This window comes from Mchenga conophoros, linkage group LG18 (genome assembly GCF_057382185.1).
Source record: "Mchenga conophoros isolate Kocher_MC1m ecotype Shallow Benthic linkage group LG18, M_conophoros_male_GT1.1, whole genome shotgun sequence".
Classification (NCBI taxonomy): Eukaryota; Metazoa; Chordata; class Actinopteri; order Cichliformes; family Cichlidae; genus Mchenga; species Mchenga conophoros.
In genome coordinates, this window is record NC_140543.1 from 27,747,921 (window position 1) to 27,769,182 (window position 21,262).

Genomic DNA, 21,262 nt, shown 5'->3' on the forward strand with positions numbered 1-21,262 from the left:
CAACTATTCGCAATCATTGTGTTATTAGCTATACCATGTAAAATACCGCTAAATAAAACGATGTATTATTTTATCAGCGTTTATAAGCGATATTACTAATGCCATCGCAGTAAAATGCCATTGGGCAACGGCTCCTCTCCCTCGGCCTCTCAGCCAATCAGCTCTCACCGCTTATAACGTAACTCTGATTAGTCACGGGCTGTTGTGAATCGCAGGCCAGCGGCCCGACAATGCCAGGCGGGGGAGCCCCTTTCTCAGCAACACAGCACAGCATCACCGCCTCGCCTCGCTGAGAAAAAGGACAGGCAGGAGAGAAATGCAAAGGGATGTAAGATGGCAGAGCTACAAATGCTATTAGAGGAGGAAATCCCTGCCGGTAAAAGAGCACTCGTGGAAAGCTACCAGAACCTGTCCCGGGTAGCGGAATACTGTGAAAACAATTATGTTCAGGTAAGAAACGCCTAAAAACCGCCTTTGCATATGGTGAATTTACTGGTTTATCACCGTCGTGTCTGCGGTGTTGTAGTGGGAGTGAGTGAAACCACAGGGGCAGGAAATGCTGGTCGGAACGAAAGCGACTATCAAATCGCTAGCTACACCGAGTGGTCTTTTCTCCCGGTACGCTGGTTTAAGGGGCCGCTCGGTGCCATGTCGGGCATGGCTGTGTTTCGTTATCCCTCTGGTTTCTGTTTTTTAAAGGGTTTCCTCGGTGAGCTGAGAGCTGCTGGGGGCTTTTAGAGGGTGTGTCGTTGTTATGACTAAGTAGGTTGTCACTGACTGCATTCTGTGGTAGGTACCTGTGAAGGAGGCTAATCTCAAAACCGATTTTTTTTCCTTCTTTTTTCCTCCCTACGTGACTAAAACCGCACGCTCACCGCACGTGAAAACGGCATAACAGTATTATAAAACGAAAAAAAGGCTCGAGCCTTCCCTTTGGTCGTTTAAAATACAAAAGCTAACAATTGTATGTATATTTTTGAAAATGTAATACTGTCACAGAGCGATTATTATAACACATTTATTCACTAGAAACTCACTAAAACTGTGGCATATTCACGAATTAGCCCTTCCCTTTAGCCATTAAGCACTGGATTTAAAGGCATTTCTCATCTGTGAGCTTTCTTGCCAGTTTATACATCACAAAGTAAACCAAGTGCTAAAGACTTTACATGCAATTCGTCCAAGTCTATAAATGTGTAATGATCCTGATATAACGGTCTACTGCAAAACGTGGCCCCAGAGAATGTGTGTGTGGATCTTATAATGCCTGTGATTGCATGCATGGTGCAGGTTAATGAAAGGTGTGCCTGCTTGTTTTTTTGTGCTTATATTCACTAAATATTAAGTCAAAAAATCAGTAAAGCATTGAGGCATCTGGCTAAATGAGGTATTAACAATAAACCTCAGTTGTTAGTCTCCCACAGAGTGCATTGAGTAAATGTGAGGAATACTGGGAGCTGACATCAAAGTGGCTTCAATGGTCTGGTGTGAACAGAAGACCACTTTGAATCAGAAACTGCGCTCCAGCTTGGCAATTTCTTCGTCACCGTGCTGCCTTGAAAGCCCACAGTAAAAGCACATCAGATCACTTTACCCCGGTTGTCATCAAAAATGCAATGTAGGTTAGACTGCTTGAATGCACGTTTCCTACTGATGGGCTTACACGGTGTTGTGAGGCAACACTTTCAGAGCTAGATCATGCAGGAAGCTATTATTCTGCAGATCAGTTGGACGGTTTGAGAGGAAATGGCATGCACCTGGTGGCAAACTTAGCTGCTTTAAGAAGCAGGAGCTTAGAGGCTTTAGTTTACAGACCAGGTGTCATATGTTGTGAAACAGGAATTTGGAGCACTCAATAAATAATAATAGCAAAAAGACTGTCACATCAGATTGATTCTTTTGATACTGATAAACTAAAGGAAATGAAAAACCAATTGTCATGGTGTCGTTTCAAATTTATTTAGGTTGTGGAATATAAAGGTACTTCACATATGAGCTCATCAAAAATGCAAATCCCTGTTCATCCATCCATCTAAAAACAAAACAAAAAAGGAATCCCTTTTTATTTATTTTTGATTAATGAAACATATGTATTTGTAGTGGACAGTGAGGAACAAAGTGTTTTGTGGCACACCTGTTTTTAATGCAGTGTCTGTTCTTAGCACTACTGAATGTTGCTCCTGTCAAAATCCCAGCACCACATGAAGCCAACAATAAACCATGTAATCATATTTTGTGAGTCATCTGCAGAAAACACAGGGATGTTTTTTTGGAGCCAGCTGGTGTCACCCAGATAAGATTTACTATCTCCATGAATCATTTATGTGTAGGTGAATGAGACAAAGGCACTAAGGAATAACTCTGTGCATTAAGAGATTTGAAGTGTCATATAAGTTCCACATTTTTATCAGGCCTTAATTTCAGAAAAATATCATAAGCTTATATATATTTGAAAATGTTTGAAAATGATTGTGTGCTAGTTTGATTCCCTTTCACTGCTGAGTTTGAAAGCCCAGGGCTGCTGCTTGGTTTATTTCCTACATCATGGCTGGAATATGAAAATGCTCGCATGTGTGTGGCTTTTCCCGAATAATGATTTCTTTAGGGACGTTAAAAACATTAGCTCAGATCCTGCGTGCATGTAAACACACTTGACAAACACAACAGGGAATGAAGGGGATTGAGAGTATTATGTAGGCCAACGTAGCTTATCCTTATATTGTGCTGGGTAAAAATCAAACACGGAAAATGCTAATGTCTTCTGCCTTTTGCTCCCAAGTTGTCAAACCACGTTATCAGCTTGGATACAGTAGCTCTGCATAATCCCACGTGGACAGTTTTTAAAACTGCGTTCATAAACTCACACAGTCACCTGAAATGATGACGCTATGTAAAAAAACAAACTGCATGCCATGATATGTAAATCTACCCAGGCAGGCTGCAGGAAAAAGACACAAGTTTTATTCTTAGATCAGAAGCTGTTTGAAAAAGTGTCACATACCAAACTGAAGACAAGAAAGCAGGACTCAGTTTTTTTTAGTAACTTTCTAAGGTCTTTGTGTATTAAAATAGCATCTCTCGCAGTGAAATTGTTCTGCTTTTTACAAACCCACTGGTGTGTAAATTGTTCTGAACATTTATGTTCTTAGTTTTGCTTCAGTATATCGTTTGTGTATGCGTAACCACACATATTACTCATTTCACCCTTCTGTAATATAAGAATGTTAGCCCTGCCAACCCCCCCCAAACTACAACTCACTCGACACCCCTCTGACTCATAGTGTTTTTTGTTCATAACTCCTGAGGATATTCTTGTCTCAGTATTGTATTTCACTGAATTTGCTTTATTTTACCGCATTGTTTAGATAGGAGTCTTCCACATACCAAAAAAGGAATTCCAATTAGAGCCTCTACAAAAATCACCCAAAGAGAGTGGACAATGTGTATAAGGGAGATGTGTGTGTTTCCGTGCAGTACTAGTTTTAAACCTCTTTGTGCTCGTGTTAAGCTCATGCAAGAATCACTACGTATCCAAGCACTGTCCTAGCATTGCTTCACATGTTGTGTGTTAATAGCTCTGTGAGGTCTTTCAGTAGTCATCCAGTGAGTTATGTAAGTCAGCCTTTCCCAACCTAAGGTATGAAAACCAGTTTCTGTGCTAAACTCGCAGTGGGTCACAGAGCAGGTGGTTTGGTGGTCATGTTCAAAAGTGCTGTCATGGTGTAGGTGTTTAACCTCTTGCTACCAAGCACACGTAAACACGTGGTGGTTTGGAAACAGCTTGCATGTGATAACTGATGTATATAGTAGCTGTACAGCATACAACACAGCAGTGAATCGGCCTGAATGCTTATGAACTCTTCATTTAAAAAACTATAAGGTGAAACATTTGCTTATCATGATAAGTTTAGCCAATCAGCAGTCCGGAAACAGGTGCAGGCACCCTGATCTAAAACACAGCTTTTGGTGAAACCGTTGCATGGTGGCAGGACATTAGGTCATCACAGTAGCATCAGTGAATGTGTGACCCTGTAGGCACAGTTTGTAAATAGGGGTTGGACAGAATATCAATGTCAGCAAATCAAAATATTGATTATCATGATCTAATAATTAATGATAATTGATTAAAACATTCGTTGGCATTCTTGTAGTCTGCTAGGACAGGTGGAGCTTAATCATGAAGATCATGACCTGAGGCAATCTTAAGTGTCACATTTCTGTTTTTGTACACATTACAGAAGCAGAACGATATATTGTTTATAAGTCAGGTGTAGATTGTGTAGTAGTTGTAAGTTGTAGTCTTTCTGTGGTAGTTCGCTGTTGGAGTGCTTCAATGTGTGGCCGCATTCTCCCGTTTTGTTTCCAAACTATAAATATGTCCGTTCAGTCACATTGCTATTTAAAGGCATCCAGAAGCAGATGGTTTGCACAGCCGGGTGGAGATTTGGGAAATGTCCTGGCATTCCTGTTTTCTGGGCTCGAATCCCACTGTGCACCTGTCCCATGTTGCCCGTCGGAGTTGTTCGGACATTGTCCCAATTTCAGGCTGTGTAGTAGTCCACAAAGCCTTTGCTTCACAGAATCACAAACTTTTCTCCTTCACTTCCCTTCAGATCGTAACATGGCTTTGCAGTTTAAAACCATCAAAGAGAGGATGTCAAATACTATTCCCTGTAGAAAACTGCCCTCTCACTCTGCAGCTCACACAACTGATAGGAGAGGAACAATTACAGTACAGCATTTTGTCTTGCTTTTATGGACTTTACACCTTACTTTCTTCTGCCAAATTCTCCATTTCTTCCACCCACACACATTTCCACTGACTTGTTTTTTACATCAGTTTGTTCTTCTCCCTCTCCCTGCCAGGCTCAAGACAAGAAGAAGGCCCTGGAGGAGACCAAAGCCTACACCACTCAGTCTCTGGCCAGCGTGGCCTACCAGATCAATGCCTTAGCAAACAATGTGCTGCAGCTGCTGGATATTCAAGCCTCGCAACTACGACGCATGGAATCGTCCATCAACCACATCTCCCAGGTACGCACCACAACAGATTCGGTATTTGTGCATGGGATTTGAATCATCAGCCAAGAAGGTCAACTCTGATTTTAGCAGTCTAATCGCTGCTTTATCCATCAAATGAACAAAGATAGGTTTTTCCTCTCTAGATAAAAGTTATTCAAGTACAGTAAAATGCCACAGTCTGCTATTATTCAGTGTCATAATACCAAACTGCACAATGGCACATTCATGTATTATAAAGACTGACAGATATGGCGGGGGCATGGATCATGCTGGAGCTGCCAATCCTCCACAGTCCCTCATCAGTCCCACTTGCTTCATCAGCAGTCCTCTCTCTCTCCGTCTCTGTTCCTCTGTGTGCGCTTCATGCGGCCACCCTGCCTGTCAGCCATTGAATGTCCCGTCCCCTCCCTGTGCGCTTCATTAAGCCTGTCAGAATGAAGTGAAACCCTGACGCCAGCACTCTAGCTTGCATTTTCAGCTCCCACTTTACTCTGCAAACTGCGGAGCGGTAGCAGTCAGGTGCAATCTCACAGCGGACAACCAAACACTATTCTCAATCCTTTAAAGGTGCTCAGTAGAGCTTTACTTCCCCTACTTGATGTTTCTGCTTCACACCCAATGGCACCCTTGACGTGTAGCAGCACAGAAGAGAAACTGTTGAGTCAGTACGTTCACCTGATCGTAACTGAGAAGCGACTTCTATCAGCTTTAGTCTGGCCACAATGTTTCACTGCAGCCTTTTTTGTCATTTCATAGCTAGAAAAACACTCGTTTCACCACTAGATTGATTCTAGAAGTCACATATTTTTCTTTCTGTACTGCTGAAGCTGTAAAAGCAAAGTGAGGCCATGCTTTTTATTCTGTTACATGGCATTCTGCGAACATATCTGCCCTTTTTCACAACACCATCAAAGCAAGCTTGTGCTATACATTTCAGAGAATTAGGTTTTTAATTTAAATTCTGCAATTTGATTTACAGGCAATCAAGACAGCTTCAAAAAGATTCTTAGACAGGAAACCACAACAGCATCTTATGAACAAGCTAACCGGTTATGTCTTTTTTAGTTCATGCAAGCTGCCTCGCGTGCGTGAAAATCTAATAGCAGTCCATAATACTGCATGCCTTCTCCATGACTGCATTTATTTGACACCATGCATGAATTGAGTCCGTGGATCCAGAAGAACATCTGGATCTAGGTCAGTTTGGAATACTTTCACCAAAAGTGTTTCCCAATTTTTATTCTTTCGGTTTGATATATATTCATGAAGATATGGCACAATGTTTTTTTGCAACGATAAAGAATCCTTCCAAAAATGTCTTGATTCAGATTAGTGTATGAATCGGCTCCAAAGGTTAATTTCCTCCAGGGTGGGGCATGCCACACCTCTGATAATTTTTTCATGCAAAATGGAAAAGCTAAATTTAACCACAAGTAAAGAAGCAAACAAAACCAGTCTCATAAACTCAATGATGGGGTGAAAAAAAATGCATGCCCCTGAAAACACAGATGGCTTTAAATCTGCTTGAATCGTTTAAAAGTTCAGGAAAAGATCATTAACTTTACATATACCCCATAATGGCTTTTCTCTCTACACAAAATGAATATTTAACTTTGCTTTGCTGTGGCACTTTATCAATTTATCATTCTAGAAAGAAAGGTGGGCAAACGCTGCTGCCAAACCCATGTCTGATTTAAAAGGCCTCAGCAGAAAAGTCTTTGGCAGAAATATACAGTACAGGCTAATCCCTAAAATGCAAAGCAGCAGCATGTCTAATCAAAGGAGAAATCTGAATTAGAACCTGAATTAAATGGTTATGGATAAAAATGGACATGCTTCCTTTTGATTTTGTTGGAGATCTGAAACTCTACACTTTGGTTTCTTTTCCACTTTCACTCTGTCTTTTCTTTCTGATTTATCTCTCAGTTCATTCCCCGAAATTGTCATCCATCAGCTCAATGACCCACTTGTGCCTTTTTCAGCTCCATTTCAGTTGGTCCAATCCTCTTAAGCGCAGGATCAACTTCGCATTACTCTATATTGCAGTGTAAATTCAAAAGATTGTGGCGACACATTTATGGACACCTCTTTACCGTAAAATATAGCATCAACCGTATTAGTTGTTTGGATTTAGTTAATATCAAACTATACATGAAATCATTGACATATAAATTCATCGTTTACATGTCTTAAAACCATACTTGGTGCAGACATTTCAGCTCGCTCAGTTGCTCTGCAGAGAATGATCATCTGCTTAAGAACAGATTTAATAGAATGACACCACTGTATAGCTCTGGCAGTGAGAGTTACCATCTGTTGTCAAAAACACACTCCACAGGGTTGAGCAGACAGGCAGATGTTTATTAAAGAGATTACAAAAGAAAATGAGATCGCAAAAGATCATGAAGGGCAGACATTGCTGTCGTCACTCATTAGATAACAGTTATGTCTCGATGCATTTAGCAATGTAAACACAGAGGAAATGCATACAGAGGAAAGTAGCTCTAAAGTGAAGTTTCCTTTTCTATTTCACCATTTTCTTCTCTTCTCAATCTCTTTTTAATTACTGTAAACGCCCCAGAATCAGCTTCTAGTGCCTCTGTCTTGTGTGCCTCTCTCTCATTTCTGTGCCTCTCTGTCCTTCTGTTTTTTTCACTCTCTCTAATCTACACTGCACCTCAGCTCGCCTGTTACTGGCAGGAAATGGGCAGGTCTTTTTTGTAACTTCCCAGCTGAAGCTGGGCGTGTCACTTCAGTTTCCTCTCCTAAAGAAAGAGCCTACAATATCACACACACACACACACTCAGATAAATAGATGATAGAGCTCAGAGACTTCATCTCAGACACAGTGAGAGGGTAGCACAACTTGACAGTTCTTCTCAGATTTTGAGTCTCTTGGTTGGAAAAATGTTTAAAGATAATTAAATGAAGCTCTAAAACACATGTTATTCTTATAGTATATTTCTTTGTGTCCATTTGCAATGTATATATATATATATATATATATATATATATATATATATATATATATATATATATATATATATATATATATATATATATATATATATATATATATATATATATACATATATATATATATAATATAAATTCCCCTCTCACCCCGGTCTATCCTTCAAGCTCGGGTCCTCTACCAGAGGCCTGGGAGCTTGAGGGTCCTGCGCTGTATCGTAGCCGTTCCTAGGACTGTGCTCTTTTGGACAGAGATCTGTTGTTGTTCCCGGGATCTGCTGGAGCTACTTGCCTAGCTTGGGAGCCACCGCCCCTAGTGCTCTCTCTCTCTATATATATATATATATAAATAACAATTGTTGTAACATTGTTGTTACTGAATTGCTGTAAACAGATGCTGACTTTTTTTTTGTACAACTACATGTCCACTTTGCAGCTTTTGAATGCTGGTTGAAACTATATTAAGCAATAGAAGCTGGTGATGGTGTAACAGTTTTAAACATAGATTACTCTGTGCACAGTAGCCAAAAAATTGGTTGTGAACAGCGCACACAACAGAGCTAGAAGCTGTCAAATAACAGTAGTTCTCGCGTATTTCATTTACACATATTCTCTTTGAAAATCAGCTTCAAATTAAGTGTAATTGTCTTGAATTAAATTGTTGTCAACAACAGTTTTCACTGCAGTGCACTATGATGGCTCAGAAGTTAAAACGAGCCTTCGCTTTGGGCGAAGGTTGGTGGTTTGATCACCAGCTCATCCACTTGTTGATGTGTGTGGGCACATCAACATAATTTCATCATAGTATAAATAAATATGAAATAATAAAAGCACATGGTTTTAGCGTTCAGTTACGTGCCGTATCACCTCCCTACATTAAAAGCAAATTTACAGGCCCACCTTAGAAAACAGGAAGTGACCATATTATATTTTCTTCAAACAGACCGTGGACATCCATAAGGAGAAGGTGGCCCGCCGAGAAATCGGCATCCTGACCACAAACAAAAACACCTCTCGTACCCACAAGATCATCGCTCCGGGCAACATGGAGCGGCCGGTGCGCTACATTCGAAAGCCTATCGACTACACGCTGCTGGATGATGTAGGACACGGCGTCAAGGTAAGGAAAATATTCTTCATTGTGTTAAAATAAAAGCCTTCTAACAAGGAGTAAGAGTAAAGTCGTCTCTGCACTATTCCACCATAATTACTACCAAACTGTTGCATCTGTCCATTACTTTGATAAATTGCCGTGTTTTCTCCCAGTAATCAATTTTGCCAGAGAGGAATACACATACTTAGTCAAGTTTACACCTGGTACTTGCATGTGAGCATCCTCACTGTCTGCATTCATAATTCATTCACACACTCCCACCCAGGCTGCGAGCTGATCAATACGCTGGCCTTTTAGTTGATTAAGCACGGAAACACTTCAGCCCATCCAAGAATAGCTGCACAGGCAAGAGTTTTTCATGCCCGGTAACAATTACCCAAGCTGCTAGTTATTAATCGACTGTGTGTGTGTTTTTGGGGGAACTATCATAGCCAAGTGTTACTCACACCATCACACTCTCTTCAAATTGTAAAAAAAAAGTAAAAATCTTTCAGTCTTTCTTCCGCCTCATTCTTCAGTTTTTTTTATTCTCTCTCCCCATGATCCATCCTCTCCTCGCCCCTCTCTTCCTCTATTTCACAAGACTGTGTGTCTGTGCTTGTGTCAGCGTGCACACACAGTTATACGCACTGATTGCTTGTGTCATAAATTTCCATAGTGCGTGTGTGTCAGTTGGCCTCTGTATCCCTTTCCCCTGGTCTGTCTCTGTTGAGATAGTGGCTGTCCGCTGATTTTCAAACATCCGCTGATTCAAATTCAAAAGCTAGTGTTTCCTCCTTTGAGAGCTGGCTCACACTGAGACGGATTTGGCATGGCCCACTATGCAAATTGAGCATCATTCAGGAATGATAGAAATGACAGATCTCTGCAGAAATCAGCACATTGTAGATGCAAGAAAATCTGCAATCTTTTCTTTTTTTGTCCATCTGGAAATCTGCAAAAGGAAACAGCAGTTCGTGCTTCTAAGACACGAGTCTACATTTGGATGAGCATTGTGAATGTAATGAAGTTGACTTATTTTAAATAGGTTTAGATAATCAGTTTGGGCTTGTGAAATGCATTTTTGGATTCAAAGCTCTCTGGCTGCTGGCTCCTTTTTAATTCTCTTCCTGGCTACTTGTGTATGTATGTAAAGGCGCTTATGAATGTGCATTTGTGCAAACGAGAATGTATACAGTTTGTTTCTCATGCACACATATATAAATCTGTGAACTGCTCAAAAAGCTCGACCCAAGAGACAGCATCCCAGACATTTTTCAATATGTGTGGCCCGACTAAATATCTGCACACCTGAATGTGCCATAGGTGTGTCAGAGAAAGACTTGCACAGTATCCCCTGCACATCATTTTGCTGTACATGTATTAAACTACAATCAGGTGTTTGTGAAATATAACAGCAAGCAAGTCAGTGTGCGAGAGTTAGATTTAATTTTTTGGTGGGATTTTATTTGGTGACTGCTGAAGTTTCAAAGTTAATTGACTTTTTCTTAACGGGTTAAGCAGGGAAACATTATCCAGGTTAGTTTTCTTCTTATATTTGACTTATGCTTAGTCACTGTGTCACTATTATTGTACTATAAGAATGAATGTGATTGGATATCAAGAAAGGATATCAAGATTTTAATGGTACCACTGCTCCTAGCAGTATGCTGTTGCTCATGGCACCTTGTCGCTATATTTAGATTTAGACTTCAAAATAAAGTGACAGTAGCTCATTAGAAAAGAAGGAAAATGGCCTTGACTTTGTTTGTATCTCCAACTCCAATCACTGATAAAAGACACCGCTCACTATTTTTTTTCTATGAAGTCAGAAAAATCATTATTGCAGATTTCTTTGAGATATTGTGATATAGTTTCGACCCCTATTCACTACTGTTACAGCCGCCACATAGAAATACACTATATTCAGAGGTATATTAATGCAGGTGTGGGGGTATGTTTGTAATTTTGCTTTCCTGCATTTATGAGTCTGGGCTGTGTTCCTGCCGTGCTGGGAAATATTAGCAGCTTATTAGCGCTCTATCCTCACAGCCCATTTCCTCTTGGCTGAGGTGGATTCCCTCAAGCTTTAGAGGAGCACTCATCCACCCCCATCCCTTTTCTCCCCCACGTCCAGGGGAATTTATCCACGGATAGATGGGAAATCATTCTCGAACTTGGAAAGACCCATTCATGCATGTGTGGACGACTGTGTTCAACCCCTCACCGTAATGGCTTTTTTTTTTGGCATTTTCTGGCAGTTACCATGGTGATAGGTTTAGCCACATTACAGCCACTCAGAGACTCTGTTGTTATTTATGACCTCACACCACTTTACTACCCAATTTTTTATTTTCCTGGTACGACACTTAAAGCATGTAGCTCAGCCGCTCCTCGACTAGACACTAAAGTGACTCTTATCCTGATTACAGTCTGTAACACAGATCCAGATACAGACATAGAGGGGACAAAACAAAACATAAACAGTGTTTCCATGTCCTTTTTTTTTCAAATGTTTGTGTACAAAGTGGACCAAAAGGAAGCGAGCTCTTCCTCTGTGTTGGTTAAAACCTAAATTGGGTTATTTGGTGTGACTTCTACTGCAGGCAGGTGTTCAAGTGAACATAGGAGTAACTGACATTAAAGGCTAGCAATAATAATATATAATAATCAGATAAACATTAAATGTATTAATGTTTTAAGTTGCCTTTTTCCTCAGTTTTATATTATTATAAATTGAACCTCCTTTATGCTGCTAGAATTTGGCTTATAATGAAGTATAGTTTGAACAGTATTAAAATTGCAATTATAGATTCAGTGTGATGAGCAGTCTGTGACCTGGAAAATTAGTAGCACACACACGGTAGTGGTTCACAGTCTTTCCCACATAAAAGTATTTGTGGATTGTGAAATGGTCTAAATACACTCAACTGTATTCATGTGAAAAGCCTTACTTCACACTTGCTCTGAACACACCAATACACTCCCTTCCTTTTTTCTTCTTGATTCTCTGTCAGCATCATGTAGTGTGGGTACAAAGTTACTGTTACCAGTCTTTAACCAATGAGCTTGTTTTTTGTCTTCTCTTTCTGCCTGCTTGCACTCAGTGGCTTAAGGCCAAGGTAAGAGATGCTTGTATTTCTCCTCTTATTGTCCATAAATTGATGTTCAGAGCCACATTATCAAGGTGCCCATGAAGCCATGAAACATGTCTTTCTACCTTTGAGACGCATAGAAGGATGTGCACCTTTAATCAGTTACACATTTTTTTACAGCAAGAAACTAATCGGATTTGGTGCAAAGGCAGTCCAATAAAGCAGGATCAGTGTATATATAATAAGATATTTCATGTGTATGTTGTATAATTAGATTTACAATCTCTTCATCCATCTATTACTATTAATCATACACTCTTTATGTAAGACAATAGACACCTTCATACTGGTGCTTTGTGTTTTCTCCATTCATACAGTACAGGTGAACCTCATCCGAGTTTGCTTGTTCATCATCGTTGAAATGACTCCTGAGAGTCAGGTTCATTGGTAGGAAAATCGCTACGTTACAGAAAAACAGGCTTTTAACTTGCTCTTTTTTGTCTAGCAACATGGGAACAATGCGGCGGGACGAGGGGGGACCCTTTCAAGGACCAACCCACCTTCACAGAAGCCTCCAAGCCCTCCCATGGCTGGTCGTGGTACCCTTGGGTAAGAACCTACAGTTTAACTTGCGTGGTGTAAGAGGGTGTGGTCCCATCTGGTCTCTGTTAAACTGGGGCTTCCTGCCAAACCAATGAAACACACAGTAGGTTATGAATGCAGAGATATATTTTAGCAAACAGTTCAAATGTTTAAAGTTTCCCTATTCTTTATTTTATTCTATTACTTTCATGAAACTGAAAACAAACTCTACTTTCCTCTTTCCTGTGTTCACCTGACTCCAGACGTAACACTCCCTACAAAACACTGGAGCCTGTGAAGCCCCCAGTGGTGCCAAATGACTACATGACGAGCCCGGCCCGACTCGGGAGCCAGCACAGCCCCGCGCGCACAGCGTCTCTCAATCAGAGACCCAGGACACACAGGTAGCACAGATCCATTTAAACTTTGTTTTCGATTGCTGTTTACCACGTTACAGCTGAACTACAGGTAAATGGGGCACAAATGTTAAGTATATGCATTTAAACCACTTGAGAGGAGTGAAATAAGCCGATGTAAGCAATAATGTAAAGAAATGACCAGAGCATTTAAAATGTGTTAGATAAAGTGAGACATGCTGCAGTTTGTTTTCTGTAGGAATGGGGAGCTTGTAACTTTTTTCAGTGAGACTGACGAGGCCCTCTAACCTGGTGCAGATATGAAGACAATGTGAAAGGGCTGATTAATGTTTTCTTATTTAAAAATGCTGCTTTTTACATCAGATAACCTTCCTGACACTAGGGAAACACCAGTGTTTTTTCAAATTGAAATGTCTGGTTACAAAAAAATGTAAAAAATTATTAGTAAAATAGGAATCAGCAGATAAGACTTTTAAAAAATGAGATATTTACATTTCTTTAATAATTCCTTCAGTCTGTGTTTTTGACCTTTAGATCTCTTCCTTTTTTTCTACATAAACTTCTCTTCTACGTGCGCCGCAACTTCTTCGCAGAAATCGATATTGGTTGCCATAGTGATGGGCACATTGTTGCAGACAGAGTGACATATGAGAGACTAATGATAGGATGTCAAACTTTGTTATGTAATTAAGTTTGTCTCACACATTTCTACTGATTGCCACGAACTCTCCCCTTGCTCTCCGTGCAGTGGCAGCAGTGGTGGCAGTGGTGGGAGGGAGAACAGTGGAGGCAGTGGAGTCGGTGTCCCTCTAGCAGTTCCCACACCCTCTCCTCCCAGTATGGGGCAAGGTGAGTTCCCAGCGCTGCTGTGTCTCCTCGTCTCCTGCATGTGACTCTAAACTGAGCAAAGTTTTGCTTTAAATCTGGAATAGAAGTTGGGATAGATTTTTTTTTGTTTTTTTAGAAAACTGACAGGATGTAGATTTACTCTTGTGTATTCTGTCACATTATAATAATGGAAAAAGTGCCGCAGGCATATAGCCTTACTGAAAATGTATATTTCATAACCATGTTTTTGACCTTTTGCTCAAACCAGTATTAAATATATAGTAAAGAAACTGCTATGCAAGAAAATTCTGACCAAGGCATGAAGGAAATCTGGGACACTGGGCACAGAGAGAGCAAGTGTAGTGGTGTGTTCAATAAAGTAAATTGAATATAAATGCTGCTCACACCGGCTCTCCCCTCTCGTAGTGGCCCCATCGTCGGCCTCTGTGCCCCAGGGCCCCGGCTTGGGTCCCATCCCCATGTCCCAGTTTGGCACCATCTCCCGCCAGATCTCCCGTCACAACTCTTCCACCACCTCCTCAGCCTCCATGGTGTCGGCCACTGGCACGTATCGCCGCGCACCCTCCGTCTCCTCCCAGCAGCCCCATCTTAACGGAGGCCCAACATACACTCAGAACCCAGGTAATGTCAAAGGACTCCTGAAGCACTTGGTGTTTAGAGATAATCTGCACAAATAGGTTCGGGAGCAAGAAGTTCACATCCTGTCCTAATATAATGAAATACGCATTTAGAATTTGGCCACTCATACTTCTGCGTTTGGTCCTCTTCGTCTAACAGCTATGCGGGCTAGCCTTTTCAGGGGCTAATGAAAATGAATGATGAACTGTAATAACAGAAGTCGGGGTTGTTGAATCCTCCCCACCTCTGCCCTGCTACGCGGAGTGTTACATTAGCTTTTCTAATTGAGTTATGACATTATTATTTTAGTCAGCTGGAGGAAGGTTCTTGTTCAGGGAGACCGGTGAGCAGGCAGATGGCATTTCAGGGTAGAAAATGCTCGCAGCTGCAAGACGAGGGAAAACCCAGGACATAATGCATATTTTCTGTCAAATGAGGAGAATTTATTTTGGCAGGCTTCTCTCTGAGCCATTCTCCTCTAATGGCTCCTCTCAAAGGACAAACTGTCTTTCTTGGCACAGAATACAGAAGGAGGAGGCTGTCTGTCTTGTCGAGAAGCGAGAGAGAGACAATGACACTGAGCCTGGTTAGCCACAGGCTTTAACTGAGACATTGCATAATCTTGATGATGTCTGCTGTGTAGTTGTTATAATTTTATGAAGCTAAAAGGTACGTTTGGACACGTGGTGGAAGTTACAGAGGTTTAACAGCACAAAAAGCTGTTTCATTACACGATGGAGCTCATTGATCTCACAGGGTGTAGCTGTGGATACATGTGAAAGCGCGATGGAATATTAGGACATTACTTCAGCGAGGTTACAGACGCCCTCTCGATACATGTGATTTATGAGTCAGACCTGGCATGCCTGTGTGTGACATCATGTCTTTGAGTGAGGACAGCTGTGTTTTTCTGTTTGTCTGTAGGGTTAATCTTACGATGAGACAGTGCAGCAAAAAGATTTTTAAGGGGAATGTATGCAGGTTATGTTGGTACAGGTTTTTTAAGTGAAGGGTGTAGGTGAGCCAAAATGCTGAACTGCATCCAAAAATACTGCTCTAGTGAGATTCCTGCAAATTCTTTGAGAAGCCGTATCTGTCTTCCTGAAGCGTTATCTTGCAGCTGTAGCTGTCATGTTTCTGGGTCTGCGTCGTGCTTTGCACTTCTTTCACCGCGTTGAAAACGCTGCAGCTTTTGCGTTTGATTTTTAAAACAGATGCTGATGAGGTAGATTCTCAGGCTGAGATTAGATGAAGGCCTGTTCGGCCCAGCTTGAAAAACGCAGCACAAAAGAACACTGATTGGAAGTTTTCAATCGAGTTGCTCAGCAATGCTTTCTGTGCTATTTTTGCTTGCTCACAAGCTTTTTGTTGTCTCCCCTCCCCTCTTTCTTTTGCAACATGCTCAATTTGGATTTTCTCTTCTCTGTGATGCCCTTTTGCTCTTTTTTCTGTGTCTTCTGTCTTTCTCCCTGTCCAAACACCTCCGTTGCTCTCTGTCTCTCGGCTGCTCCTTCTGCCTGATTGTTGTGGCTCCAGTGTCTGTGGCTCCTCCACCTCCTCCTCCTGTGGTCCAGCTGACCCCACAGATCCCCCTGACCGGCTTCGTGGCCAGAATGCAGGAGAGCAGTAAGTAGTAGAAAGCAGACAGAAACATACACTTATGTGGTATACCTGCATGTACCGTTAAAGTTAGAAATGTAGACTGTACAAACACAGCCATGTGCAAAAGTCACAGGTATGAACCTCAGCATGCACAAAATTTACGCAACGTCACCGGTGCACTAGACAGGGCTCTGAGCACATTTCAGGACCCACACACTGCTACACTCACACTACCTTATCGCGCTGGATGCATGGCTGAGGGTGGAGCACCCTCAGATGTCTGTCTGTTGCCATGGTGATAGATCACTGAAACCTCTCAGTCCACTGAGGAGAGAAAATGTGACCCGCTGCTGCATCCTGATTCACCAGCCGCTTGTCTGCAAAGACGCAGAGATCAAACTATCTGTGTCTCCCTAGTTCAATGAACCGAAGAACAGTTCTGCACGAGTCATGGAACGACATGAACAATGGAGTTAGTGTGTGTAGTTTGCACTTTTTAAACTGGCCTTAAACTAATAATTATTGCTAAATCAGCTGGTGGCTTTTCTCTTGTTTTTCTGGTGCACAGGAAGCGGCACGTTTTATATTTCCACCACCAGCAACAGGGATTAATGTGCATGTGGAAGAAGAGTTGATTGGTTAGTCTGAACACTAATCACTTTGACTAAACAAAGAAAAGGTCTGCTGCTAAAAAGAGGTCACCTCACAGAAAATACTGATGTTTAACGAGCGAGTTCTTGTGAGAAAATGCCACAAAGAGAAGCACTTTAATACTAGGAAAAAAACAAAGAAACGGGGACCAGTACAAGTGCCTTTTAATGTTTTTTTAATGGGAATGGTCTTGCTCTGTCTTTGCCTGAAGTATATTGCGTTACTAAAAGCCTAATGTATGTGGTGTTTATACAAGGGGAAATAAAACCAAAGTCAGCTATTGTTTTATAGCGAAGCGTTTTCAGCTGTTAACAGCTCCAAAGTGAGCTGTTGGACCTGTTGTAAAAAAGGTTATGCAGGCAGATTGGAGAGTTGCATTAATTTCAGTCCCCTGTGCCAGTTCTTTAATTCAAGAGCAAGCTTATGAATTAGATCAGATGTGCAGTTTCTCTTTAATCACTGGGCTCGAGACTACAAAGTTGCAGGGAGACCTGCTCCAAGAGGACTCTCTTAGCACGAGAACTTATTTGGTTAAAAGACTGAAAAAAGTCAGGGCTTTCAAAATCACACCAATCCACCCATTTTATCACGTCGTATTCTTGTGAAGTATGCGCTTGAGAAGTGCCGCTGTTCACTTCTCACTGGACGAATTTAAAAATGCAAATCATACAGTGTTACAGTACGTGTGTGGTTGCATAACACAGCTACTAAATGAATCCTGTCATTTAAAGAAAGAAGAAAACACATTCAGGTGTGATTAAGCGCCACCGTTACTTAAACAACTACAGGATAAACTGAAGAACATGGCTGGTAGTTGTAGTACTAGAAGTAATAAATAGAAAGACTGCAACGGCTACTGAGGACAACTGTGTCCAGGAAAGTTCAGCATCCTCTGAGAGATTTCACGTTTACAGAAGTGATACAGAGTGACTGTTTTATAATGTTAACTGAATATTTCGGGAACTGTAAACAGCCACTTGTAGTGCAGAAGATGTATTGATGTTTCACTGATAGGAAGTTTATAATAATAATAAATGATTAGTAAGTAAATGAGTGCCACGGGGACTTGGATCAGTGCTAGTATTAACTGATGCTGCAGGATCAGTGTCCAATTAAAAACTAAAGGGACCCACAGCTGCCCTCTAGTGAGCAGTTAAATCACTGAACATTTAATGTGTGTACACAGTTAGAAGACTTGGAATGATTTAGATCATAGTTGCTTGATAATTATATATGTTAAAATAAATATAAGAAACGGTGCATGGTGCACACTAGTCTCTCTGACCTGACCAGGCCATAACAGTAACATGTTGAAAAAATATATAGGATTTTGAAAGGTGAACACTATCACAGTGCAAGAGAACATTTTGAAATATCCCCAGACTGAGAGATCTGAACACACTCCTTCCTCATTATTTCTTTAATGCCTTATCACCTCTGCTTCCTGCCGTGCTTCAGTAACAGACAGCCCAGCCCCACCTCCTCCACCTCCCCCAGAGGACATTGGTGTCTTTGAAGAGCCAGCTCCCCCTCCTCCGCCTCCACCTGTAGACTACGAGGAAGAGGAGGCCGCAGTGGTTCACTACAACGATCCCTATGCTGATGGAGACCCCCAGTGGGCTCCCAAGAATTACTTAGAGAAAGGTTAGTACCCCGAGTTAATCATTGTATTTAGACTTTCACCAGTGCAATGAGCCATTTTACTGTTTTTTTCATTTTCCACAGTTGTGGCCATTTACGACTACTCCAAGGACAAGGAGGACGAGCTGTCCTTCATGGAAGGGGCCATCATCTACATAATCAAGAAGAACGACGATGGCTGGTTCGAAGGCGTCTGCAACGGCGTCACTGGACTCTTCCCTGGAAACTATGTTGAGTCGATCATGCACTATGCTGACTAAAGAAAACAAACAAAAAACCCCACACGTGATGGCGCTGCAGAGGTAATCCGTGAAGATGTACAGACGTATGCGGCGCAGCGATAGCAGTTCATACAGTTTGGAATGAAGTGCCATGGTGAATTAATAAGTAGTTTTCTTCTTTTGTGGGGAGAGGAAAGGGTTTGATCTGCCCTATTAAAAAAATAAATACATAAATAAGATGCCGCACAAAGTAGGAGGGTGTTGAAGCTTTGCAAGGCCTGTGTCTGGAAGTAAAGGCCTTTTTTTCCCACCACTGTCATCAAACAGCAACATTTTGCCTCACGACAAAATGACGTACATCAATAACAACTTCAGTGGATACAGAGTAAATCTAGATGTAGTGTTGCTTTTTCCGAGTATGCAGTAGATCCAGAAAGTGACGCACTGCTACAGTTTTACCGAGACAGTGTAACCGCTTTACGGTAAAGTGCTGCACACTTTTTCCTTCTCGTTTATTTGTACTGTAGACCATCAGACCAGCTCTTTCCTTCCTTTTGAAAAACAACGATCTTACATTATCAGAGACCTGAAAAGGACAAACGAACGTCATCAAGTGCATTAGGACACAGCTGAATGTGCCGTTGACGTCCAAATCACACAAGGTGTTTAAAAAATATATTAAGGAGGATAATGGCCAGAAGGAGCTGTGTATTCAGTATGCTCTCTGCTGTTAAAAAAGGGGTGGGGTTGAAGTGAGTGTATAGACTGATCGCAAAAAAAAGAAAAGAGTTTCTTCTTTCTGATGGAGTCTCTTTCTGTTCTCTAACTTGTATATAAACTGTAATGTGAGAAGCTGCCAGTACAGTACATTTGTCAGTGTGTTTCACCAGTGTTTCCATAAGCGTCAGTGGGTGGGGGGAAGGGCGTGGTGCCAAGAGTGGATGTTTTGAGAATTTTTTACTTTACTTTTTACTTTATTTTTACTTGAAAATTAATTTTATTCATCACCCACAGTGCCATTTTAACGTGATTCAGGCAAAGTGGTTGTGTACAGGCATTTATTTTTCTACGTTAGGTCACAACTATATCGTCTTGATCGCCATCACTGTATTTGTCGATGCTGTCCAGCTACTGTAGCAGAGCGCTCACGTGCTTGCTGCTTCGTGACGCGAAGCAGAGGAAGGACTAAGTCGTGTGGCTTTCTTGTTTTTTTTTCATGTTGTTTCCATTGTGCACTGATTAGTTAGCGGTAACTGTGATGACTTATTTCCATCATGGCTTTTATCACAAACACAAGCGTTGCCATCTCCAAAGTATCAACTAACCTTTAGGCTTTGTTTGTTCTTTCAGTGGTTGCTGGTGCGGTGCTTTACATTGGTGCTTAATAACCATAATCACCAACCCAAACAACCTCAAGTCCAAGACTCCTCCCACACAGAAATGTAACAAAGGACTTTTAGTGTCGTTATCGATCGTTTTGATTGTAATCCTCGGCCACTTTTGTGTTTGTAGTGAATGTAGGTGACTCGGCGATGGTGATGTGCTTCAGCTGGAGTCGCTTTATGTCTTTTTGTCCGTTCTGTGCTACACACGAATGACACCCGCTACCTGCAGTGAAGGAAGGAATCTCAATCTTTAGGTCTTAAAAGTTCCGATTTGTCCTACGAAATGAGATGCCTGTTCTGGCGGAGTGATTGTTGGTGCAAACTCGCTCTCAAATATCATTCAATATAATGCCTGTCTCAGAATATATGTTTGTAACAAGTCATATGAACATAATCACGTGTACTTTAGAATAATAGGGGCATTCAACTTTTATTTTGAAAGGGAACATTTTCAAGGTTTTTAGGCAGAATATGACTCAATCATATCGACAGTATTCATAAAGCATGGAAGTATCTAAACGTCATTACAGTGAATGATTCGCCACTACATCCCTTTCTTGATTGTATTTATTCCATCATGAGGTCATTTTGTTTTGTGAGGACTTTTTCTACCTGATGTATTTCTAGCTCTGCATTCAGCTTCTTTTTATGTGTGAGACTGCTAAGGAAGGATTCGATAGCAGTTTTATGTAAATGATTTATTTATACTTACTTTTTTCATAGAGTAATCATGAGACAACCACCGATGTGCAAAACTTTGTAATGTTTACCACTTAACGTCTCTAGCATTTCAGGGCATCACAGGTCAAGGCGCCTTTCTTTGATGTGCGTTTTCTTATGATCATTTGTGGAAATGAAAAGAAAAACAAAAAAACATCTGAAACTTTAATGTTCATTGGAGCAGAATGCGATATTTGTCTTCTCCTCTCAGTTTGTACATAGGATGTGTTCATTGAAATTTATGTACAGCCTTTTTTGTAATAAACAGCTCGATGAAACAAATGACAGCACTGTGAGTTTTGTGCCAATGAGCTGTCTCAAAAGATGGAAACAATCTGCAGCATACTGTAAACATGCTGTCTACTGTATGTTTGTGCCCCCAAATAAAAACCACAAATAAATATAGATTTGTGAATAAATAACTTTCAAAAC

General features: G+C 41.1%; 1 protein-coding gene across 4 annotated transcripts; it reads left to right on the plus strand.

Moving 5' to 3' along the window:
- Positions 1–197: 197 nt before the first annotated feature.
- LOC146554046 (abl interactor 1-like) lies at positions 198–21,261 on the plus strand. Of its 4 annotated transcripts, XM_085253366.1 has the most exons (11): positions 198–450; positions 4,867–5,034; positions 8,940–9,116; positions 12,197–12,211; positions 12,690–12,793; positions 13,030–13,170; positions 13,892–13,992; positions 14,398–14,613; positions 16,147–16,236; positions 18,322–18,507; positions 18,589–21,261. In XM_085253366.1, the coding sequence occupies exons 1-11, from the start codon at positions 334–336 to the stop codon at positions 18,762–18,764; spliced, it is 1,491 nt and encodes a 496-aa protein (XP_085109492.1). In that variant the 5' UTR covers positions 198–333; the 3' UTR covers positions 18,765–21,261. The 4 variants fall into 4 exon arrangements, with proteins under 4 accessions (XP_085109492.1, XP_085109494.1, XP_085109493.1 ...); XM_085253368.1 differs by lacking the exon at positions 16,147–16,236; XM_085253367.1 differs by lacking the exon at positions 12,197–12,211.
- Position 21,262: the final 1 nt, after the last annotated feature.